The following is a 25219-nucleotide window of genomic DNA, read 5'->3' as shown; positions in this document are numbered from 1 at the left end:
GTCTTGTTTTTTTAAAAAAATATTTTTCATTAATTTTCAAATGCAGAATGTTGACAGCATACCCTGCACATCCTAGTTTTTCCTAACTATGTTGGTTCCCCCCCAATCCCGCAGCTTTGACCGCTTATTTAGCCCGTCGGACTCTCCAGACAGAGCTCCTGCATCTCCCTTGCCCCCAGGGAGGACACGGACAAGCCCCAGCAGCCGCAGTGAATTGGGATGGAATGGAGGACAGTCGTCTCCAGCTTTGAGATATATCCCACGAGCGACTTCACCCTCTGAGTAAGTTGTGAGAAGAGAAGTAGGGATGTGCATGAACCTGTTCAAAGGCCCTTTTATGGGTCTCCGAACCAGTTCGAACGACTGGTGGTTGGGGGGATACCTTTTAAGGGCGGGGGAGGGTGCTCATACTCCTCCCGCTGCGTTTCCCCCACCGGCACTGCATGTTAAAAGAGTCCGGCGGGGCGGCAGGGTACCTCTCTGCCGCCCTGTTGCCTCATCTGATCGGAAGCACCCGACGCGTGTGTGCATGTTGCACCCTCCCCCATCCTTAAAGGTGCCCCCCCGCCTTCGGAACCCCTCCCCCCCACGCCAGTTCCGTGCACATCCCTATGTATAACCTAATTTCACAGTTTGAATCGTCTGTATTTCTTAAAGGCACTTGATGCTGTCTTTTTTTTATTATTATTATTATTATTATTATTATTATTATTATTATTATTATTATTATTTTACATTTATTTCCTGCTCTTCCTCCAAGGAGCCCAGAGTGGTGTACTACATACTTAGCTTTCTCCTCACAACAACCCTGTGAAGTAGGTTAGGCTGAGAGAGAAGTGACTGGCCCAGAGTCACCCAGCAAGTATCATGGCTGAATGGGGATTTGAACTCGGGTCTCCCCGGTCCTAGTCCAGCACTCTAACCACTACACCACGCAGTCCGCTGGTCCATATATCTTCGCTTTGTCTGCTCTGACGGCAGCTACTCTCAAGAGTCTTAGGCAGATGCCTTCCCTATCCCTACAACATCAGCTTCCTTTTAACTGGGATGCTGGGAGTGGAACTTCACACCTTCTGCATGCAAAGCATGTGCTCCACCGCAGAGCTATGGCCCTTCCCTGCATAAAAATAAGCTCAGACTATTGGTCCGTTTGCCACCTTAAGTGGCACGGCGGGGAAATGCAGGACTAACAAGCCGAAGGTTGCCGCTTCGAATCCCCGCTGGTACTGTATCAGGCAGCAGCGATAGAGTTCCTTCTCTACTGAGCAGGAAGATGCTGAAACGCATCATTTCATACTGCATGGGAGGAGGCAGTGGTAAACCCCTCCTGCATTCTACCAAAGAAAACCACAGGCCTCTGTGGGCGCCAGGAGTCGAGATCGACTTGATGGTACACTTTACCTTTATTGTTCCATTTAGCCCAGCATTGTCTGCTGTGACTGTCAGCAGACCTTAGAACAGGGGTGGGCGACATTTGGCACTCCAGCAGTTGGTGAACTACAACTTGCAGCATCCCCAGCCACAATGTCTTGGTAGTGGGTAGCTGATGCTGGTAGTTCAGTAACAGCTGGAGTGCCCGTGGTTGCCAACCCTGCCGTGGGCAGAGGTCTTCTTCTGACCCTCTTACACTGGTTATGTTTTAACTGGAGATGCTGGGAGTCTAATTTTGGTCTTCTGCATGCAAGGCAGGGCTCAGCACAAGGCAGGGCTCAGCACAAGGCAGGGCTCAGAGTCTTCTGCATGCAAGGCAGGGCTCAGCACATGAACGATGCCCCTTTGCCAAAGCTTCCCTTTATCCAGGTCTGTGTGCATGCTGTAATTCTGCTGCCGTGTAGAAAAAATTCAGGAGGCGGCACTGGGTAGGATTTTAACTTCCTGGACATTCAGTTTTCCTTCATTCATTCATTCATTTGTCCTTTGGTTGTCAAGATATGTTGGAAGGGGCAAAGCCTGTTGAAATCTCAGAAATCAAAAGGGGAGCTCCGTTCGATTTCCAGTGCTGCTGGATGGGTGGGGCTTCAGGTCTTCCCCTGCTCTAGTGACTAACAAATGCAGAATAAATTATGCAAAGCAGGATAAATTATGTAAATGATCTCAAATTGCATAATACTTACAAGTTGCAGACTTTATTTGTTTGGGCACAAAAAGTTGATGTATCAGAGATTTCTTCTTCTTGACTCCGGGAAATTATATGGCACCTGCCCATTTCCAGCTTCTCCAAGCAAGCAGTACCATGTGCTCTGGATTTAGGGTTAGAGGTTAAAAACCTGTGAGGCCATATTTTCCTCCCTGAGAAAAAGCTTTTTCTTCCCTTTAATAATTGCCCCACTGCTGAGTTATCATGCTGTGGCAAGTGGGAGAAAGGTTTGGGCAAAGCACTGACCATGGCTGGTGGTCTTTGGGTTGCTAACCCATACTTTCTTGGTCTGGAATTCCATGCATCCCCACCTGGAGAAATCTCACTGAAATCTGCCCCGTATGTGTGTAACATTGTAGTCAAAGGTTGCCTGCTGCCCTCTCCTGTCTGTTCTATGTCTATGCAGGGCTGACACCTCCCCACAGCAGAAGCGTCGTGAACTGTACCGGGAGATCCGCTCATACATCTGGCAGGAGCATGGTCGGATGCAGATCCATGGATGGAGTCAGCCACCTGCACTCCAGGTGAGGTGGATCTTGTATGCACATCAGGGTCTTGGACGACTGTTAATTTGAAATGAACTCTACTATTGTTTGGAGTTTTGACTGAGTTTCAAAAAAACGAATAGATGTATTACACTGTTGGCATTATTATTTGTTGTTGTTGTTATTACATTTTATATCCCGCTCTTCCTCCAAGGAGCCCAGAGCTACATACTTAAGTTTCTCCTCACAACCACCCTGTGAAGTAGGTTAGGCTGAGAGAGAAGTGACTGGCCCAGAGTCGCCAAGCAAATATCATGGCTGAATGGGGATTTGAACTCGGGTCTCCCTGGTCCTAGTCTAGCACTCTAACCACTATACCACACTGGCATGTGCTTCTTAACAGAGATTCACAGTATGCAGGTACTTGTGTGATGCAAAAACTTGCAAAGTGTATCTGGCAGGTTCCAGAAATGTGCAAATGTATGCCCTGGGTGACGTGCTAGGAGAAGGGGCAGAAGGCAGCTCTCTTGAACCTGCTGGGGCTTCTCACCTTTCTCTCAGGGCCCGGCAGGCACCATCTGCTCATTTCCTTAGCAACCCAGTCAGGCAGAGAGGCAGGAGGGACAGAGTGAGAGGACTCCAAAGCTGGCAGGGAGTGCTCCCAGATCAAGAATCAGGAGGAGTAAGACTGCACACCAGCAGGAGCAAAGAGCCGATCAGGCAGTGACTCACAGAGTGAGGACAGGCAGAGAAAAGGAAGCCGGTAGGGAATTCTATGCTCTCCCTCCTTTCAACTCCTCTCCTGAGCAAAGAATCACATTTTTGTTTGCTCTGAGACTGATCTCTTTCTCTCCACCTTTCTCTCCCCAACTCCCACTTTTTCTCTCTTTCTCTTTTCATCTATGAATGTTTGGCAGGGCAGTTGCCCTAAATTAATTTGAGTGCTCTACAAATAACATAGTTGCTTATTTCTATTTTTTTTTCTTTTTGAAAAAAAACACCTTGTATAATGAAGGATATTGTTCATGCTGTTTGTTCTTTTTTTCTTGTCTAATCAGTTGGAGTCCAGCGCTAAATAAAACCACTATTTAGGAACATAGGAAGCTGCCATATACTGAGTCAGACCATTGGTCTATCTAGCTCAGTATTGTCTTCACAGATTGGCAGCGGCTTCTCCAAGGTTGCAGGCAGGAATCTCTCTCAGCCATATCTTGGAGATGACAGAGAGGGAACTTGGAACCTAGATGCTCCTCCCAGAGTGGCTCCATCCCCTAAAGGGAATATCTTGCAGTGCTCACACTTCTAGTCTCCCATTCACATGCAACCAGGGCACACCCTGCTTAGCTAAGAGAACAAGTCTTGCTACCACAAGAACAGCTCTCCTCTATTTGTTTCCCCCCTGTACACTCATTAACCATAGTTCGGTGTAATGATGAATATATGTCACACTGCTTCAGAGCAAAGCATATTTTCCATTCTGAAACACAGACTAAAAAATTGCCCTTAGAGGATGCTTTTGCTTGTTTGAGATGTTTGCAGAATTTAAAATTTCCTGCGCATGCTATGTGTGAGAGCAGCAATTGGGCTTACTCCTGGAAAGTATGCATAGATTCACAGCTGAATTCTATGCATGTTTACCCAGAAGTCACTCCCACCTGTTCATTGTGCTTACTCCCTGGTAATCATGCATAGAATTGCAGCCTTAGGGAGACACATGCTTATATTTATTTTTTTGATGCTCTATATAATATGTAATGTATAATGTATGATAAGTACGATATATAATTATAATATAATATAATATAATATAATATAATATAATATAATATAATATAATATGTCTGATATCTGTGCTGTATGATATCTGTACCAAACCATTTCTGCTGGTACCCATTTGAGAACCTGATAACATCATTTGAACCCGTTTATTGGTAAATTATGCTTTATTATTCTGATGTCGTATTAATTCTTTTCTTTTCTCATATTATTTCCTTGCTTGGGAAAGGAAAAATGGTGTACAAATAATGAATTAAAAATGAAAATCTTGGTACCCTGCCTCTGTGAATCTCATGCCAAGGGGTTAGTTCTCTTGCATTGGTTTCTTGACATACAGAGCAGGTCCATGGAGGCCAAATGCAGTCACAGCATCCTGTATGTGCCTGCATGCCTCCACCACACCTGATGGCATGCAGAGAAATTTCTCTTACAACATTCCTCTTATCTGTATGTAGTAAATCGATGCACATTAGTTTAGCCCTATGAGTTGCCCAGCAAAATGGTGTCCTTCTTCTTTCACTCTGATAATGAGATCCATTCCCAGTTAGGAACCAGTAACTTTACAAGTCGAGTGTCTATGTATTAAAAATGTGGTTGTCATTACACTGCAGGGCCAGGATCCACCCCTGGGAAGCGATGATGTGCCTGTGCTGGTGCAGCCACGGATGCTGGACCAGAAGGACCCAAGCACCAAGGTCATCAACCACCCATATTTATATGCCGCTTTCCAACAAAAGTTTCCAAAGCAGTTTACATAGAGAAGTAATACATAAATAAGATGGATCCCTGTCCCCAAAGGGCTCACAATCTAAAAGAAATGTAAGATAGACACCAGCAACAGTCACTGGAGGGATGCTGTGCTGGGGGTGGATAGGGCCAGTTACTCTCCCCCTGCTAAATAAAGAGAATCACCACATTAAAAAGGTGCCTCTTTGCCCAGTTAGCAGGGGTGAGTGCTTAATCCAAGCTAACTAGCTGGAATGCTGCCCATTGTATTTGGGTGGGTGGTTGTTTTCCCATCCATCTTTTATTAATTTTAATTGTTGTGGTTTTATTCCTGTATGATTCTGTTGTAATTAGGGTTGTAGTGTTGCTTGACAGTGGAAAGATGCTTTTATTCTGAATTAAAATGGGAGGCACATATCACTCACAAAGCAGGAAAGGGTTCATCTTAGGGTCAAGCCATATATTTCTAAGTACACAATTGGGGATAACATGCTTGTTTTTTGTTCAGCAGATAGTTAGGTCAGGCCCTCTGCAGTCTGATCACATCATGGATGAAGGGATTAACTCTATCCCTGTTATGGTCTCAGTCTGGACCCTCCCCCACCGCTCCCACAACCCCCCCCCCCGGTGGTTTCTGTTGGCCCTGGAATAAGAGCACCCATTGGCACCAACTGAAGTGTTTCACTGCAGATAGCAGCCATGGGAACCCCCTTTGCAGACTGGGACAGTGGTAGGGGCCTTCATTCCCTCCCCACCCCATGGGCATTATCCCGGCTGATTTATGGAATAAGAAACAAGCATATTGTACCTGAAGCAACTTAGAATGTATCTCAGAGTCAGACTGACCTACCTTTAGAAGAGCTAAGCCATGCACAGGACTCGTGCAGAGATGCAGTGGGTAGACACACAGCAGAATAAGGCAGGTAGTTCTGCTTGGTGTCTGCATTGGAAGCAATCGATCATTCAGTCGCATCTGATTCAGCAGAATTATCGGCACCAGTGAAGACTGATAGGAAAAGAGGCAAAGCCAGAGCAGTGAAACATTCAGATGATGCTGGGCTCATTCATCCAGTCCTAATGCAGGCAGGGAAGCCGGGGGTGCTCCCCATCAGTAGTCATGTAAAACGCAAAACAATATGGTAGGAAGAGAGGAGGGTGATCGTCTAGGAGGTGGAAGCAGGGTAGGGATGGCTTTTTGTCCACCCTCGGTAAAATGCTAGGGAGAGAACCTGGGTAGGGTGTGCCCGTCCTGCCCACCTCTTGCTTCCCACCCGATCACTTTCCCCCTCCTCCTCCCAGGTTGTCTGGGCTTTACACGACTGCGGATAGGAAGTGTGCTCAGCTCTCCAACCCTGGCTGTGCGCTCCTCCTATCCTGATTAGGATCATGAGAACCTGCCTACTGGGAAGCCTCTATGTGGGGAGGCACTTTGGGTTCACAGGAGTCTTTGCTTAGTTTGGTTCTCATAGCAAACCTGCTATTTTCTCATGGCACACTAGGGGGCACTGGAGCACCAGTTTGGGAATGACTGTAATAAAGGTGTCTGATTTCAGACTGGATAGGGAGAGGTCTCTCCTGAATAAGCAACTGCTCCGGACACAGGAGATGTTAAGGTAACGCTTTTCTTCCTTCCATTGCAGCTCTGGTGTGCTGCAGCCTCAGTTGAGTCTGAGGCTTCAGATCTATCAAAGACTGTAAGTATCTTTGATTGCCAATTAAAGCCATTTTGGGGAAATAGACTTAACACAGCCTCCTTATGCTGACCTTGCAAATTAAGTCCACAAATTATTATTATTATTATTTATTCGATTTCTATACCGCCCTTCCAAAAATGGATCAGGGCGGTTTACACAGAGAAATAACAAACAAACAAGATGGCTCCCTGTCCCCAAAGGGCTCACAAACTAAAAAGAAACGTAAGATAGATACCAGCAACAGTCACCGGAGGTACTGTGCTGGGGACAGCCATGCAAATACTGAATGTGCCCATACAAATACTTAATGTGCCTGCCTGTATGTGTGTTACAGTATAAGCAAGCACCCAGACTTTGTGTTAGTCACTTGGAGCACATGGTTAACCTGAACCTGGTGGTGTGGGGAGCAGCAGATACTTCTCCAGTTTCCAAAAGTTTCCCTGCAAAGTGTCCCAGAAAACAAAATATGAGTGCTAACATCTGAGGTGACTGTTTTCACAATTGTGAAGGTTGCATTTTAGGAATTGCAGGAAAATAAGACAGAGGAAGGAGTCCCAACCCCTTGCTAACTCTCTGTCTCTCTTGTAGGGCACCCCTCATCAGTGCTTCACAGGCAGCTCTCTGTTGTGGGTGGCCTCAGGGACCCACTCGGCCAGTGAGGTTACCCTCTTTGATGCCCAGAACCCTAACCAGCTCTTGGAACATTTTGTGATACCTGGAGTTCACATCCTCTCGGTTGCATGTGTACCCGGTCAGTGTGAGGAAAGAAGCTGGGATATTTGCTAGGAGGGGGAGGACTAATTTAACTCAGAACCTGAGGAGATTGGACCGAGGAGGGGGGCAGGAAAGGTTTGGGTTTTTTGAATGGAGTATGCATGTGTATATGTTGGGATGGAGATTCCCAACCTGGGGCCCTAGCTGTTGTTGGACTACAACTCAGCCACAATTACTGAAGGCCATGCTGGCTGGGATGATGGGAGTTGTAGTCCTGGGGAGTCAAAGGTTGGGAATCCCTGTATTAAGACAGTGGTCCAGTTCAGATATTACACCCAAACTATGGCTGGGTCATCTCCCTTTGTGTGTTCCAATTCCCTTCTTTGTTTTTTGATGTACAATAACTGTGGTTATATAATGCCTGATTTGAGCAAACTGTGGTTACCTCAAACCATAGCTTGCTCCAGTACCAGAACTGGAAAACAATTTTAACCATAGTTCTAATTCTGACTTGGAGACAAAGAATGATTTGCTGAAATTGATTGATTGATTAAGTGCCGTCAAGTTGGTGTCGACTCTTAGTGACCACATAGATAGATTCTCTCCAGGATGGCCTTTAAGGTCTCTCTTCCAATTTGTTGGCCACTGTGTTGTTCTCCAAATTTGCAGGCATAGTTTGGTTAGAGCCTTGACTGATTCTTCTTTTGTTGCCTGCCATATTTCTGTAGCTATTCCATCAGTTCCTGAAGTTAGGAACCAATAAGCAGCTGGAAAGAGTTCAAAGTTTTTTTTTTTTAAAGATTGCAGAACCTGCCAGTCTCATTTGTGTAGCTTTGGTTCTTCAGGAGGAACCATCACCCGAGAGGGGAACACATGCCCATCAGATTGCTACCTGTGACTTCTGCTCCCCCAACTCTCAGCCAATCAAATGGCTCCTGCTCTCTAAAAAGTCTCTGCCCATTTAATTCCCCTTTATGTAGAACTCCCTCCCAGAACTACTCTGTGCCACCAGTCTCCTCAGATCCTTCCTCCAAATGAGCCATGAACGTATAAAGATGACTTAACATTGGCCCATCTCAATATTCCTGTAGCTTTCCAGTGCTGCAGGCAGGGGGCCTTCCTAGTCCTCTCTGGAGATGCCAGGAGTTGGAACCGGGGGACTAATGCAAGCAATGTAGATGCCCCAAACCAACTACAGGACTGCCATCTTTCCCACATGACCTTTGGCTCAATCCTCATTCCCATCTGTATGCTCTCCTCCTGATATCATCCCTCCTCAAGACAAAGTCTGCACAGAGGAGACCAGCCTTTGGTCTACTTTATGTGGTATTCCCATCTGTAACCAAATCTTAAGTATGTATAACTGGACCACATTCTTCCTTCCCTGTTTTCTCCCTCCTGCTGTTTCCTATCTATTTATTTTAGATTGTAATCTCTTTGAGAGCAGGGAACTGTCCCTGTCACCTGTGGAACTCTGGAAGACAAGCATATACACTAGGGGTGTGCAAGCTGGCTTGAAGTCAGGTTTGGGTACACTAGGGGTGTGCAAGCCGGGTTCGGAGTTGAACCGGCCCAGCCTCAGCTGGTCCAAGTTCAAACCGAGGTGGTTCGGAACTCTACTGGTAAAGGGGAATCCAGTGAGGCGGCCCAGTTCGGGCATGTGTGGAGGTCAGTAAAATGGCCTCAGAGGTGTGAATCGGACCAAGGATGGCATGAACTGGGCTGCCACTGGCCCTGCCTACGCTGGGGGAGGCCGGCAGGGTCGGGGTGGCGAGCCACTGCTGCCCTGCTGCCGGCACTTGTAAGTACTTGTTTACTTTCCTCCCGCCCACTCTAACATTAGGCCAGCCCCACTGCCCCTTTACTGGTAAAGGGGAATCCGATGAGGTTCAACTCCTGGCATCTCCAGATAGGGCTGGGAAGCCCCCCCCGCCCTCAATCCTGGAAAGCTGCTGATACTGAGACATTGAGCCCCTGGTGGCGCAGTGGTAAAACTGCCACCCTGTAACCAGAAGGTTACAAGTTCGATCCTGACCAGGGGCTCAAGGTTGACTCAGCCTTCCATCCTTCCGAGGTAGGTAAAATGAGTACCCAGAATGTTGGGGGCAATATGCTAAAATCATTGTAAACCGCTTAGAGAGCTCCGGCTATAGAACGGTATATAAATGTAAGTGCTATTGCTATTGCTATTAATATTGAGAATTTGAACTGGAATAGAGCCAGTGGATATCTTGTTAGGCAAGGGTCTCAAAACATGGCTGCATCCCTGACAAGGTTGTTCACCCTCTCTGTTGCTGCTCCTTAGGCCTTACTGTGCCTGGTGGTGAGAGCCCAGAACTAGAGCCAGAGATCCTGGAAGACCCCTTGGCACCCGGATCTGACAGCGAGGATGAAATGCTGGAGGTGGAGGTGGTCGGCACAGAACCCACCGTCTGGTTTGGGACCCAGGAGGGCTGGTAATTTGAGACCAGGGTTTGAGTGGGCAAGAAACCGGGAGGCGGGGAGGCTTTGCTATAGGACCCTGTTCTTTAATTGACAGCCTACAGGCTCTGTCAGTGTGTGTGTCTTGCAGTGCTCCCCTCACGGTTGTAAACATGCATCGGTCACATGTCCACGTTGCCTAAATGCTTGCCAAACCTTCTGCAAACACCAGCCCTCTGATCTGTGTAGTGTGCACCTTGCTTCTTTTTTGGGGGGAAGGTATTAATTTGCATGCTGTCTTGACATTTTATAGAGACAAGAGGCTGGTTGTCCTCTTGGCAAGATCTTGGGGATTGGCGGGGCCTAGCTGCTGATAGAAGACCATTCTGTGCATGAATGTTCATTCTAGTGTAGGGGTGCATGATTCAAATGCCCCGGTCGGCCAGAAACAACCACAGTGTGGTGTGTGGGGGCTGAGGTCAATTTTCAGTGCATTCTTATATTAAAATGGTTAGAAATGAAAGCAATTATTAGTTACTTTTGGGTCTTTCCCCTTCATCAAGGGGCCCACAATTTTAATTAAGGATATTGGCCAGAAAATAGACCCTGTCCCTGCTCTGTCACTGGGGCACCTGGGGGTGCAAGCCAGCCCCAAACAAATGTCAAATCTTCTCTGCTCCCTAAATCAATGTTGCTTTCAGGTTGCAATCCTAAACATGCTTACTTAAGAGTAAGCCTCACTGGGAGCACTGTGGGAATATTCCCGAGTAAACATGCACAGGTTGTACTGTAAGACAGTTTCAGAGAGGAAAGAGGATGCCTTCCTTGAAGAAGAGGGAACTGACCCTGTGCCTTTTTGGGGGTGGTCCTGTGCCTTTTGTGGGTGCTGTTGCTGCAGTGTTTTCCTACCTGTGGGTCAGCAAAAAAGCCTATGCAGTCTGGATCTGGTCTCCAGGCCTTAGGTTGTGCAGGCCTGAACTAGTGTGTGGGACAGCAGCATCTGGGTCCTAAAATCTCTGCCTACCTGCTTGTTCCTGTTCTCCCCAACTCCACCCATCAGTACTTCTTTTGCACCTTTCTCCATTGCTTCTGACGGCCACCAGCGCCCCAACATAGCCATAGTGCAGTGAATATGGGGTGCCACCCGGTTTATGTACACTGAGCATGCCCAGTATTATATATGGCAGCCAGGACTGCGATGTTGGTTCCCAGTGAAAGCAGCAGGTGCTGGGAAGGTAGGTCATGGGATGGGGCTGCTGCTGCTACTGGGAGCTGGGCAGTAAACCTCAGGTAGCTGTGATGTTAGAAGCTCACCTTTTATCTCTTTTTTTTCTTTCTTTCTCAGCATCTATATTCACTCTGCTGAAAGCGACTGGCGGCGCTGCCAGGGCAAAGTGCAGCTGAAGGATGCTGTCCACTGCATTGTGTGAGTACATGTTCCTCCGTCACTTGCTTGCAAGCCCAGGGAACCCCACTGCCTTCCGCGGTGAGAATCGCCTGCCTTCCCGTTCTGGCAGCGGTGCTGTTGTAGTCTTTCCCCCACCTTACTCTGCCATTTCTGTCCCAGCCACGCTCAGGGCCGTGTGGCAGCCGCGCTAGGGGATGGATCTCTGGCCATTTTCCACCGAAACGATGGTAAGTCTTGTTCCTTGTCATTCCTTCCTGTGGCCCGAGTCCAATTTCCCTCTCCTCTAATCCCCGTCTTTTCTCAGCCCGGAATTGGGACCTTCACGCCATGCGCCTGGTTGACTTGGGAAGGCCACGGCGCTCTATTCGTTGCGCCATCCCTGTGCTTGACCGGCTGTGGTGTGGCTACGGGAACCGGGTCTACGTCCTGGATCCACGCACTGCTCGCGTCCAGGTGAGTCTGCAGGGTATGAAGAAGCTGCTGAAACCTGTGGGCACTTCTTGGCAGATGTGTGACTCTGCAAATGACAGATTGAGATGACTGAATCCCTTGCAACACGGTAGCTAGATTTCAGGGGAAGCTCGTTGTCAAGCTCGCTTTGTCCATTCCTAGTGAAAAAGGCGCATCCCAAGGAGCTGTTGCTGGCGTGTAAAAAGAAAAAAACTCTACACTAATATGCTCCAAAGAGCGTTGTCTTAAGAATTTGGCCTTTGATACTTGGGAACAGGATTGCTACAGAAGCAGGATCTGACCCACTCTCCTGAGATCAACCTGATGGGGAGGCAAAATAGGAAGAGTGGGTTCTGGTAAGGATGGGATCTCCATGCGCTTGCTGCTGAAATAAGAGCACCTCCTCTGTTTGCTTTCAGAAAGACCCTGGAGACATGCCGGTTTTCTCAGGCTTTTAGTTGAAATTTAAAATTTTAATGTTTTTTTACTCATTGAGTAAGATGTGTTATGTTTTATGAATTTTAACTTTTAAATTGTTTTTTATATTATGTTTTAACTGTACACTGCCTAGGGATTTGTGTATCAGGCAGTATAGAAATATGGTAAATAGGTAATAAATAGTAGCATTTATTGAGGAAGCTCTACAAGATGTGGGCCAAGAGACTTGGGGAAGTTAAGGCCTATGGGTCTTGGCACTGTTTGGGAAGGTGCTGCCCTGGATCAGGTTGCTGGGGGAGGAGGCATCATGGAATCCAGCAGCCTGTTTCCACCGCCTTCTCCTAGCGGTACTTTGAGGTGACGTCACATCCTGAAAGTCAAGTGCGGCACTTGGTGGTGGCTGGCAACGGCGTCTGGGTCTCCGTCCGACTGGATTCCACTCTACGCCTGCTCCATGCACAGACCGGGCAGCCCTTGCAGGAGGTGGAGTTGGGGTCCTGCATCAGCCGCATACTTGGTGAGTGGCTCGTGGGGATCAAAGGGCTTTGGCTTTTACTTGTACTAGCATTAGGCATTGATTGATTGATTGATTAAGTGCTGTCAAGTCGATGTAGACTCTTGGTGACCACATAGATAGATTATCTCTATTATTTATTTTACATTTTATATCTCACTCTTCCTCCAAGGAGCCCAGAGTGGTGTACTACATACTTAGGTTTCTCCTCACAACAACCCTGTGAAGTAGGTTAGGCTGAGAGAGAAGTGACTGGCCCAGAGTCACCCAGCTAGTATCATGGCTGAATGGGGATTTGAACTCAGGGCTCCCAGGTCCTAGTCCAGCACTCTAGCCATTACACCACGCTGGCTCCAATTTGGCCTTTGAGGTCTCTCAGTGGTGCATTCTTTGCTGTCATAATCGAGTACATCCACCTTGCTGCTGGCCGTCCTGTTCTCTTTCCTTCAACTTTTCCCACCATTATACACTTCTCAAGGAAGCTGGGTTTTCACATAATGTGTCCCAAGTATGATAGTTTGAGCCTGGTCACATTTGTGCCTTGAGTGAAAATTCTGGATTGATTTGTTCTATGATCCATTTGTTTGTTTTCCTGGCTGTCCATGGTACCCTCAAAAGTCTTCTCCAGCACCAAAGTTCAAAAGCGTCAATACTTTTTCTGTCTTGCTTCTTCAAAGTCCAGCTTTCACATCCATAGAGTGTCATGGGGAAACTATTTTCTGAACTATTCTAATCTTTGTAGGTATAGACACGTCACAGCATTAATTATCCTTTCCAAGGCCTTCATTGCAGTCCTACCAAGTGCTAGTCTGTGGCATATTTCTTGACTGCTGAATCCTTTACTGTTGATGGTTGATCCTAAAAGGCAGAAGCTATCCACCACTTCAGTGTCTTCATTGTCAATTCTTAGGCTGGTTACCCATTGTCATTAGATTAGTCTTCTTTACATTTAATTGTAGACCCATTTTTTCTCTGTGCTCCTTGACTTTCATTACTAAAGCTTGCAGATCATCTGCATTCTCAGCTATCAGAGTGGTGTCATCAGCGTAGTGTAGGTTATTGATGTTTCTTCCTCCAACTTTAAAACCACGCTCATCTTCTTCCAGTCCAGTTTCTCTCAGTGTATGTTCAGCATATAAGTTGAATAAATAAGGAGAAAGTATACAGCCTTGTCTTACTCCTTTGCTGATCTGGAACCAGTCTGTTTCCTCATGTTCCATATGGACTGTGGCTTCCTGTCCCGTGTATAGGTTTCTCATGAGAACAATGAGATGTTCTGGGACACCCATTTTCCTAAGACAACTAGACATGGTCGACACAATTGAAGCCTTTCCTGCAGTCAATAAAGCACATATTGACTTCTTTTTGGTATTCTTTGGCTTTCTCAGTTATCCAGCATGCGTCAGCAATGATGTCTCTTGTTCCACAGCCTTTTCTGAAACCAGCTTGAACATGCGGCATTTCCCTTTCCATGTAGGGCTCTAATCTGTGTTGGATGATCCTGAGCATTATTTTGCTAGCATGTGAAATTAAGGATATTGTGCGATGGTTTGCGCTGTCTCCTTTCTTTGGTATGGGTATGTAGACTGACTTCTTCCAGTCTGTTGCCCACTGTAGTGTGCTCCAAATTTGCTGGCATAGTTTGGTTAGAGCCTTGACTGATTCTTTTTCTGTTGCCTGCCATATTTCTGTAGCTATTCCATCAATTCCTGTAGCCTTCCGTCTTGGTAATGACCGGAGTGTTGATCTAACTCCATCTTCCCATACTAGAGGTTCTTGCAATTAGGGAATATCTTCTAGAGTATCTTGGGTGTTGACGTCCCTGCTGTACAGATTTTCAGTATACTCCTTCCATCTCTGTTTGATCTTCTCTGAATCAGTTACTATCTGTTCTTTGGCATCCTTTAGCATACCAATTTGAGGTTGGAACCTCCCTCTGAGTTCAGAGATCTTTTGGAAAACTTGCCTTGTTTTTCCGTGTCTATTTCCATCCTCAAGGTCTTTACAGATGTTTTTGTAGTATTGCTCCTTGTCTCTTCTAACAGCTTTCTGAAATTCCCTGTTAAGTTCCTTCCTGAGAACTTTATCTTTCTTGTCTTTGGCTTCTCTCCTCTTATGGGCAATTTCCACCATCTGTTCTGACATCCATTTTGCTTTCTTCTGTTTCTTGGTCTTTGGCAGTCTCTTTTCACATTCATCCTTAACAACTTCTTTGATTTCATTCCACAGTTCCTCTGGTTCCCTATCAATGAGGTTCAGAACTTCAAAGCTGATCTCCTTGAAAATGATGGGAACATTCTCAAGATCATATCGTGGCAGCAGGATAGCTTTGTTTTTCCGCTTGGAACTTGCACATGAGCAGTTTGTGATCGGTTCCACAGTCGGTCCGTGGCCATGTCTTTGCTGTTATTACTGAGCTCTTCCACCTTTTTGCACCAATAATGTAATCAGTTTGATTTCTGTGTACTCCATCTGGTGATGTCCATGTGTATGGTTGTGTGAAGAATGTGTTAGCAAATGCTGCAGCAAATGAGCTGCATTTATTATAAATGTAATAAACAAACAAACAAACAAACAAACAAATAGGCGGGATCAAAGTCAGGAATAGAGCAGAGGTTCTCTAGCTTGGGTCCCTGACTACAACTCCCTTTTGGGGGCAGCCCTAGGCACATGCTTGCCTGAGACCGGCCACAAAATGGCGCCTTGCACCCCTTCTCAGCATTTAAAGGGGCATAGGATGATTAGAAGAGATTGCTTCCCAGCAGCCTCTTCTCATTGCCTTGGTCATCTTTCAGGGCTGACAAGGGGGCTGCACAGTGAGAAGAATCTGCCAGCAAGGCTCGGCCTCCTCTCTTTAGCTCCGTGTTCCAAAGCCTTACCATTGTCAGATGGGAGCATCCATCTGCCCCCGCTCCGCCATGGGGCTTCCTTATGATTCGCAGAAGCAGAATGAATAAGCCAGAGTATGCAAATGTTGCCTAGTCTGAATGTAGAATCCTACAAAAACAAGATTCTACATATCAACCTGGCAATATTTCCACAGAGTTTTGGTTAATTTGCCTTGCTGCAGCGTTTTGCTGCAGTCTTTTTTGTGCCTGGCATGTGGTACCTTATTATGTATGCTAAGGGACAGGCAAGGCAGAATCATGGCTGAAGGCAGATCTGGGCAGAGAAGCGCAAGGAAGTCCTGCCAAGTTACTAGGAGAAAACCCAGAACTCACGATTTCTTTGAAGTCAGGACGTTTTTCATATAATGCTTTCTCAGCCAGTTGTGGCCTGTGAAATTCTTCTAGGAGATCTACCGTTCCTGTGACTTTCTCTGGTAGGTCAATGGCCTGACTTCAATGGCCTGACATAAATAACATGAGTATTAGGACCTGATGTTGGCTGTGACTGGGAATTGGTTTAGGAAGTCCCTGATTGGCTTTAATGTAGAAGTTCTTTCTCTGATGTGTGTCTCTCTCTCAACACCTCCCCATCTATCCCCTCAAGGGCCTGGCAGTCTTAGTTTAGCCCTGAACATCTCAGCACTTGGTGCTTTTGGGAAGCGGTTGTGGGTTGGCACATCTGGCGGAACTGTCATCTCGCTGCCTTTTATCTCCGGTGAGTATCTGTTCATATGTTTCTGATTGCTTACGAAGTGTATGGATAGGCACAGAGCCTTCTCAAGCTCCCAAGGGGGGGCATTTGGGAAAGGGAGCACAAGGATGCCCAAAAACCTTAGTTTTAAGCCCAGACCTCCCACCCCAGAACTTAAAAAAAAAAACCCTGAAGAAGCAGAGAGCGCATACATATTGCAGCCATTGAATGCTTATGCTCAGACTCAGGTTTTGGAAAGAAGTTCTCCTTCTGTCAGTCAACAGGGTACAGCCAGTAACACTGGAAGTTTGGGGGAAGGAGAGTGAAAGAAAGAATTGGGGAAAGAGGGGGAAGGAGGGAGCAAAGAAGGGGTGATAGTTGGTGCTGATTGTTACACAAGTCACAGGCTGTATAAAGAAAAAAAGGGGGGGGGAATACCAGACACAAAAACAGAGGATGTTGTGGAAGCAAACCTTAACAAAAAAGGGAAAACAACAAGTGAAAGCATCCAAATATGCTATAGACCATAAAGAAAACTGTTCTTACAGGATCCTCCTAAGCCTGCATCTCACCTTGCTGCTGCCCATCAGTTATTCTGTTTCTTCCTCACCAATGTGAGATTTCAGATCTGACATGGGTCTCCCTTTTGTGTATATATAATGGAGAATGAGCTCCCCTAGTGGCAGTAAGAGGTTGCATGCTGCTGCCCCCTGCTGGCTATTTTTTTGTGAACTTTTCCTCTTGCTTCACTTTTTACAGAGTTTGCCAGAAGCTCAGACTCTTCCTCCCCCAGTGGTGCCCCCTTCTGCGCCATGGAGCAACTGCAGATCAGCTACCATGGGCACCGGGATGCTGTCCGTTTCTTTGTCTCTGTCCCAGGTAACCAGTAGAGAAGGTTGGATGCCCACTTGTTGATTCTTGGGCAAGGAATGAAGATTACGGGATTGCAAGATGGAGGAAGGACCAGGAGCCAGACACCCTGTGTTCTCTGGAAAGTGGCCCTGCTCCCTTTTGGATTTGATGGTGCTTCCATGTCCACTTCCAGCTGGGGTTCCTTCTATTTTGTCACAAGTCTCAGGAATCTATGTTTGGATAGAAACAGGAAGGGTTTGAGTTGGCTGGATTGGGGGCTGCAATGAAGGAGGTTTTTCGGAGAAGGACTGTGGTACTTAGTGGGTTCCAGCAGTAAGAGCCACAGTAAGAACCGGAGCCACTGGGACATGTGGCACAAGCAGGGATTCTATCTGCCGTCTTGCTTATTTTAGGCTGTGTAAATCCATCCTCTTCTGAGAACCCAAAGGAGCTGCTCAAAGAGAAGTCAAGCAAGCCTTGCAGCTTGGTGCTGAGTGGAGGAGAGGGATATATTAATCTCCGGATAGGTAAGCATGCTGCTTAGAGGCCTGGGGATGGCGGGTGGGGGGGGGGGATACAGGTGTGGTCCCTCGTGAGAACCACAGTTCTTACCTGGTTATCCAAGTACCAGACGTCATCCCTTCTCTGACTGTCTCTTGCCCATGTTCTTTCTCCCTACCCAGGTGATGACACAGATGAGCGCTATGGGGATCTGCTGCTCCCAAACCCGCGCCTACGTCGAGCTGAGCGAAGCCATCTCATTGTCTGGCAGGTGCAGGCCTGAGGCAGCATGGCGGGGGGCACAACCACTGCTGTGGGGTGATGCGTCAGAGCTCCCAGCTAGCTAGGCGTGGCACAGTTGCCAGAGGATGGTGTTGCCTTCCCTTCACTCTCCCACTTCCTTCCCTCACATGGTTGGGACTTAACCCTCTGGGGTTTACAGCATTGAGGTAATGATGGATTTTGCTGAGTTCTCAGCTGGTGGTGGGGGAAACACTGTGAGGACACTGCAAGGACCTATATTTCCTGAACAGGCTCGGCAGGAGTGTGGCTGGTGGTTCTTCTGCCTCCCTCCTTTTTAAATTATTGGCGCTGCTGCTTGTAAACTGGAGTGCATTGTTATGCAATACATTGCCTGCTCCTGGATGGACTGTGCTCCTTCCAATTCTGCTACATTGGCTCACTTCTCCCTATATTGCACAACAACTTACCTCTTACTGCACAGGTAGTTGGGAGATGAGAGTCAGCATGGCTGAGACATCGAGAAATGTCTCATCTGCCTAGTGAATTAGAGCCACAAGAGGCCGAGAACCAGGACTTCTGCTTCTGGGAGAGGAGCAGCATCCAAATAACCCTCCCCTTCTGGCTCCCACTTGGAATGTGATTCTGATGGACTTTCTGATTATATGGGTTGGGATACAGGGGTAAGACTGGTGAATCAGGAACTACAGGACCTGAAGTATTGAATACGTTGTCGACAAACTGCAGCAGTGCTTGGAGAGACCACAAGGGGGCTCTCTCTTGTCCCACAGTGCTGCTTTTTGATCTAGAAGAAGCTGAACAGGGATTGGTTGATTTCTAGTGCTAATGAGTTAATCAAATCCTGCCTGGAGGAGTGATGCAAGTCCAGGTTCCCGCCTCATGGTTAGTTTCTCAGGGTTGCTGTTGTGTTGTCCGTCTGTCTCAACAGGTGTAAGGGTCACTCACTGGCAGCATCTCCAGATCTGTCTCTGTGGGATGGTTTTTCAATAAAGCTGTAACAATAAATTATCTCCTCAGTCACCGTTTTGTTTGCATATAAGCTGAGCTGGAGGCTTCCAAAAGGTAGCTGGCAAACTGTTTGCACAAGGGAGCTAAATCCCATCTGGTCTTTTTAAAATAGGCCTTTGTCAAATCAGAAATATGTAACACATTTGCATCTGTGGCGCTCAGGTTTGTTGCCATTTTCTGTCACGAGAAGAAATAATCAGTTTGTTCACACAATGGCGTTCTCTGAAACTGAATGTCTGCACAGAATGGGGGGTGGGGGGTGATGGTGGGGGTGGGGGGGTGGGGAGAATGCCCCAGTAAAATGGATCTCAGCATGGAGGTTGAGTTGGTTCATAGTTGATCCCAAGCATAGCCTGGAAGTACAACAATTTTTCTGAAACAAAGCAGGCCAGAAGCTGATCAGTGATTAGAAGAGAGACTGCCTGGGAATCCCACATGCAAGAGTTCCATGGAATAAAGGAGGGACAGCTGGTCTTGTGGGTAGCAAGCATGGTTTGTCCCCTTAGCTAAGCAGGGTCCACCCTGGTTGCATATGAATGGGAGACTAGAAGTGTGAGCACTGGAAGAGATTCCCCTCAGGGGATGGAGCCGCTCTGGGAAGAGCAGAAGGTTCCAAGTTCCCTCCCTGGCAGCCTCTCCAAGATAGGGCTGAGAGAGATTTCTGCCTGCAACCTTGGAGAAGCCGCTGCCAGTCTGTGAAGACAATACTGAGCTAGATGGACCAATGGCCTGACTCAGTATATGGCAGCTTCCTATGTTCCTATGACAGAAATAATTTCAACCTGTAGATAAAAAGCTAGCCCAAGGCTTGTGTGAGATTTCCCCTTCAAAGCCTGAATGTTGCTTTTAATGTATGAACCTGAATCAAGGAACCTTTGGTCCCTCTTGCCCAGTGCTGCTGCTCTCCAGGCTCTAAGGCGGGAGGTCTTTTCCTAGCAGTTGCTGCTTGAGAAACTTTGGCTGGCAATGCCAGGGATTGAACCTGGACTGTCGTGCGTAGAAAGCATGTGCACTATGACTGAGCGAAGAGCCCCCACCCCCAGCAGGTGTGCTGGGGCATGCCACCACCCAAATCTGTGCTGAATTTGAAGAGTAAAATTTGCCCAAAGTTAATTGGCGGGGCTAACAACATGCAAAGGCCCCAGGACTCTGAATCTGGGGGCGGGGGGCACTGCCACAGAGGCCACAAAGACAGTCAGCTTCCTTCTGATACTATTTTTGATGAAAAGAAAAGGCTTTCTTTCCGAAGCTAGCAGGTCATTTGCTTTAGGGTAAAATCCGCATCAATATGTCTTTCAAATGTGGACCTTCCACAAAGTAGATAGGACCTTGAACATATGTTTTTTCATTGTTAGCTTTGCTTCAGTAAGTGACAATTTTGGCTCCTTCAGGTCCTCAGAAAGGCATTGTTTGCAAAAGATAAAGTGACGTGATCAGTTTAAAAAGTCAGACAGTTAATCCATTTAAAAAGCAAAAGCACCTTATGGATAGCCTAAGGAAGGAATTTGTATCAGGAGGTCCTCTGATTCTCCAGGTTATTTCACCAGGCAAAAGAATGAACTAATCATCATCATATCACTGCTTTACATAGAAACATAGGAACCTGCCATATACTGAGTCAGACCGTCTAGATCAGGGATTCTCAACATTGGGTCTCCAGATGTTATTGGACTTCAACTCCCATAATGCCTTGCCTCAGTGGCCTTTGGCTGGGGATTATGGGAGTTGAAGTCCAATAACATCTGGAGACCCAACGTTGAGAATCCCTGATCTAGATCATGGTCAGACCATGGTCCATCTAGCTCAGTATTATCTACACAAACTGGCAGCAGCTTCTCCAAGGTTACAGGCAGGAATCTCTCTCAGCCCTGTCTTAGAGAAGCTGCCAGGGAGGGAACTTGGAACCTTCTGCTCTTCCTAGAGTGGCCCCATCCCCTGAGGGGAATTTCTTACAGGGCTCACACTTCTAGTCTCCCTTTCATATGCAACCAGGGCAGACCCTGCTTAACTAAGGGGACAAGTCATGCTTTTAACCACAAGACCAGCTCTCCTCTCCTCTGCAGACTACAGGGCTGGCATGTAGGGGTTTGTGTTAGGATCCTAAGAACTGGAAGGGTGGAAGGGCTTGGTATGGGCATCACATATTAGCCCCATAACCTTTTCTGATCTTATACACACACACACACACACACACACACACACACACACACACACACACACACACTTATATATTTAAAATTTATAATATATATTTATATTTCAAATATTAGTAAAAACAACAAAGAAAGGTAAAAACAGCAACACTGAAACCGCTCTAACTCACTTGTTTAAAGGCCTGGGTAAGTGGCCAGGGCTCCTGCTGTGCCAGAAATGCATGAGACTCTGTGCTAAGTGAGCCATCCTGGGAGGTCACAGCTGAGAAGATTCTTTCTCCAGTCGCTACAGCTATAGGCAGGGCCACCCAGAGAAGATGACCTTCACACTTGGGCCAGTTCATCAGGGAGAAGACAGGTACCCATATCTGAAGTGGGCTTTAAAGGTAAGCATCACCAGCACTTTGAATTCTGCTTGGAAACACGAGCAACCAGTGTTTCCATCCTCGCCACAAAGGGCACTTTCAGACACTTGATTGCAGTGCCAACGCTCTACATCATGTCGTGTGTGGAGATCCAGAGTTCCACACCACAGTAGATAGAGTTGTTTGGGGGCATTTGAAGTGCACATTAGCAGAACATCTCGGATGCAGTTGACAGACTCCTCCTTCTACCGGTAATGCTTGCAATAGTTCACAAAGCTATCATTCCACTGCTGTACAGCTGTGTGCGAAAACGTTGATTTTTCAGCATCAACAAATGCAACCCATTTGAGCTCAAAGAGAATGCAGCTGAGCAACAGCTGGAAGATGCTCTCATGTGAACCACCCAAATGACAAAGTTGTGAACTTCCTTCATTCAAGAGTGAATGAACGAAGTGTGAAAATCAGAGACTAAACCTGCACCTAGAAATGCCCACAGTTGTCATAAAGCAGTGCCTCTGAGCAGGCATGGAGTGCATCTCACCCCTACAGCACAACCACTGCCAACCCCACGGGTCTGGGATGTAGCTTCCAAGCCACAAGATGGGCCTTCTAGAGGGTCCTGAGCTCTGACATCTCTCTCTTCAGAAATGCACTGCTTGCTAGCCAGATGGAGCTTCCATCTCTGTTTTGGCGCTGGCCTGAGGCAGACTGCTCCATAAGTGAACTTACAGAGAGATGACCCCACCACACCCCTTTCTGCTTTCTCCCTCTCCTGCTCGACAACCCAGCAGTCTGGCTGCTGGTTCTCGGCTGATGTCACAATGTGCAGACTTTCAGGCAAACATTCCACTGGGTCAGGGATGCATTTCAGGGGCCACTTGCAGGGAGGAGAGGCCTCCATGGGCAGAGAGTCTGAGAGCCCCAAAAGACATGGGGGGCCCAGCCCCCTCCAAAAGAATGAGCCAGTACTCTTTGGTCCAAGGGACATCCCTGTTCCTGGGCCACAATAATCAACAAAGCCTTGTAATTTGCCCCTGAACTCCACTCAGTCGCAGCCATGAGCATGTACCCTCCAGGAAGGCTGGGTTTGGAAGCTGGGGAGGCAGGGCAGAGGGGACCCAATAAGTTAGGACAAATGAATCCGGAAGGAGGTTGGGTGTCATGGAATTCTGCTTCCATTAAAGGGCGTGGCTGGGCAAGTGGATTTTGCTAATGTTGGTTGCCATGTCTGAAACCAGGGAGAGGCATAGTTCCATGGGTCCGACTCTCATGTCTGAGTGAAACAAGCGGGTGGTGTTGCCCTTTACTGCACTATGCAGCTTGGCTCGCTTGCTAGAGTTCTTCAGACTAGATCCATTACATGGCAGGCACTCTGTGGGCTGGATTGCATGATCTGTTAGGAAGAGCAGGGGGCTGCAAGGTTAGCAGGTTGGACTACACGACCTTCTGGTATGTCCCCGTGCTAAGACAGTAAGGAAGTGGACTTAAATGTGCATGGAAGTGAGTGCACTCAGATGCCTAGGATCAGTGGGGCCTGTCGATTCAACAACAGGCTTCCAGCCATGTTGGTCCATGAAGAGCGCCAAGTTTTCTGGAACCTTAAAAGACTAGCAAGCTCATTGCAGCGTAAGCTTTTGTGGACTAAGTCTACTTCATCAGATGTATGATGCATAATCCTCAGCAGGCAGGTATAAATATGCACGGACTTCATACAAGAGACCTAGTCTTGTGACAGGCTTAAAAGTACACAAGACACGCATGGTGACACTTCACAGTGTAAGAGATTTTTGACACCTCAAAATCCCTGCAACCAGGAATAAATGAGGACTCCAAAAATCCTCACATTACCGTGGGTCCTTTTTATGGTGTTGGCTGTCAAGAATCCCAAGGCTCAAGAAGACACAAGGAGAATGAGGGGATTATATTTAATCAAAACAGGTTTATTTTCTTACCAATATGCAGATGAATCGCAGTATATACACACAGTGATTTTCCTTTCCCTTCCAGCAACTAAAATAATATCTAACTGACACCCTATAGATTGCCAGAGCTTTTACTCACTCTTTGTGGCTTATTCAATTCCCCTGAGCTTACCAAGGGAAACTGATGTTCCCTTCTTACGAGGTATCGGGTGTGTCCAGTTGGCAATCTTCCTCTATTTTCTTCACCTTTTGCATCCACTGGTCCCACCAACCCTTTTTGCCCCAGATTAGGGTTTTAAGTACTCTCACCCTATCCGCCCACGCACTGACGGCGATTGGACAGAAAAAGGGGTCTTGACCATTCATGACCTTCGGCTAACCTGCCCCATTTGACATTTAATATCATTGGCTAGGGGAGATGTGAAAGAGGAACAAGGCACGGGCCAAGCGACCCCCCTTCAAATGGAACACTGAGTCTTGGCGTACTTTTGATCTGAGGTACTGAAAAATGAGGAAGTGTGCCCAAGCCGACAGGCCGATCTTCTCTAATTTTAGACAAAAGCACTAGATGGGGGCTGCTCTTGACAGCATGGAAAATTTGCTAAAACAGGGGAACTTGGCATTTGCTCATGGGTGCTAAAATCAAGGCCTAAACTGTGTTGAGCAAACAGCCCCTGAGCCATCTAATACAATATGGCTAACTTGTTCAAGCAGTTCTTCAATGTAAAATTGACCTGATTAGGCCTTACAACAGCAGCAGCAATTGGTGATAACAACAGCCTCCTAGCTCAGCTAACTAACTTTGCAATGTGATATTAAACATTGTTGCATCAATTCAGGCGTGAGGTCATAGGCCTTGTTCACTCACACACACAACACACACACACACACAGAGCCCATCTGCCTTTGCAGTTTTTCTGCTGAAGGACAGCAGGCAGTGAGTGAGCCTGGAACTCCTGGGTTTCCTCAATATTTTCGCTTTGAAACTTCTTTATATTTATTTTGTCTGTCTCCCAGGACAGAGAATGAGTCAGGACAACTTCCCCAAAAGTCTCAGTAAACAAGCTTTCCCAAGCTGGACCCCACCAACTGGCAACCTACAGAAGATTCTGCAGGAGGGCGAATTCAATATCTTAGGCGGATCAGTGGTCTTTGAGAGCAACTTTGTCCAGGTGATCAAGCGCTGCCCTTTGCTGGGGATGTGCCGCTACAGCAGAGAGGCTGCCTCTGGTTCCTTGTTGGACCATTGTGCCCAGCCCCACCCCCCCACCCCTGATTTTTGGGGATAATTGTTGGGGTTAATCAGTTATATAGCAGAGTATTTCAGGAGTTAACTCACTCTCATGACAGCAGAAGTTAACAGGGGCTCAGGGGCAACGGCTTGTAAATGATAAGCATGGAGATTCATGTAGGGTTAAACTAATCTACTTTATTAAGAAGTACATGATGATAGGAAAAGACCTATATCTAACTCTTGGCTACATGTTGGTCAGAGAGCGACCTATAGAGGCATGGTGCTCAGAGAGAGAGGTAGAAGCATTCTGGGTAGAAGAAGAAGGAAGTCACTCCCAGGAAGTTCCTGAGTACATTCTGTCCATAGAGGGGTCATAGAGACAGAGATAAACAGGAAAGAGAAGGAGACCCTATCTATCTCTATTCCCAATGTCCCTAGTGGTCATTAGGGTTACTGGTGCTGAAGGTCGATGCCATTTGGAGCTGGATCTCCAACAGGGGTGTGCAATTCGGGAATTCGGTGATTTGGTTCGGGACCCGAACCAAATCACCCCTGTTCTGTTTTGTGCCTGAATATGGGCC

At 47.1% G+C, this 25219-nt stretch overlaps 2 protein-coding genes and 1 long non-coding RNA gene across 5 annotated transcripts in view; 2 read left to right on the top strand and 1 right to left on the bottom strand.

Annotated features, from left to right (window-relative positions):
• Window positions 1-18976, top strand: part of LOC128331488 (C-Jun-amino-terminal kinase-interacting protein 4-like) — a 38459-nt gene extending 19483 nt beyond the window's left edge. For both annotated transcript variants that reach the window (XM_053264964.1, XM_053264965.1), the window contains 14 exons: window positions 115-282; window positions 2544-2661; window positions 5010-5093; window positions 6765-6818; window positions 7407-7569; window positions 9838-9988; window positions 11299-11379; window positions 11521-11588; window positions 11666-11814; window positions 12595-12766; window positions 16256-16366; window positions 17102-17221; window positions 17608-17721; window positions 17878-18976. In XM_053264964.1, the coding sequence (XP_053120939.1) occupies window positions 115-282; window positions 2544-2661; window positions 5010-5093; window positions 6765-6818; window positions 7407-7569; window positions 9838-9988; window positions 11299-11379; window positions 11521-11588; window positions 11666-11814; window positions 12595-12766; window positions 16256-16366; window positions 17102-17221; window positions 17608-17721; window positions 17878-17978 (1654 nt within the window). In that variant the 3' untranslated portion in view covers window positions 17979-18976. The remainder of the gene's footprint in view (window positions 1-114; window positions 283-2543; window positions 2662-5009; window positions 5094-6764; window positions 6819-7406; window positions 7570-9837; window positions 9989-11298; window positions 11380-11520; window positions 11589-11665; window positions 11815-12594; window positions 12767-16255; window positions 16367-17101; window positions 17222-17607; window positions 17722-17877) is intronic.
• On the bottom strand, window positions 2620-22244 carry LOC128331489 (uncharacterized). The gene is made up of 3 exons (XR_008310323.1): window positions 21288-22244; window positions 5975-6130; window positions 2620-2700 (listed from the first exon to the last, which is right to left on the bottom strand). It is a non-coding gene; the product is annotated as an uncharacterized LOC128331489 (long non-coding RNA).
• A 2079-nt stretch (window positions 22245-24323) lies between these two features.
• The window catches only part of GARIN5B (golgi associated RAB2 interactor family member 5B), a 29942-nt gene continuing 29046 nt past the window's right edge, over window positions 24324-25219 (top strand). For both annotated transcript variants that reach the window (XM_053263103.1, XM_053263101.1), the window contains exon 1: window positions 24324-24576. In XM_053263103.1, coding sequence (XP_053119078.1) covers window positions 24430-24576 — 147 coding nt within the window. In that variant the 5' untranslated portion in view covers window positions 24324-24429. The remainder of the gene's footprint in view (window positions 24577-25219) is intronic.

This window comes from Hemicordylus capensis, chromosome 6, assembly GCF_027244095.1.
Source record: "Hemicordylus capensis ecotype Gifberg chromosome 6, rHemCap1.1.pri, whole genome shotgun sequence".
Taxonomy (NCBI): domain Eukaryota; kingdom Metazoa; phylum Chordata; class Lepidosauria; order Squamata; family Cordylidae; genus Hemicordylus; species Hemicordylus capensis.
This window is presented reverse-complemented; position numbering and strand designations above follow the sequence as displayed.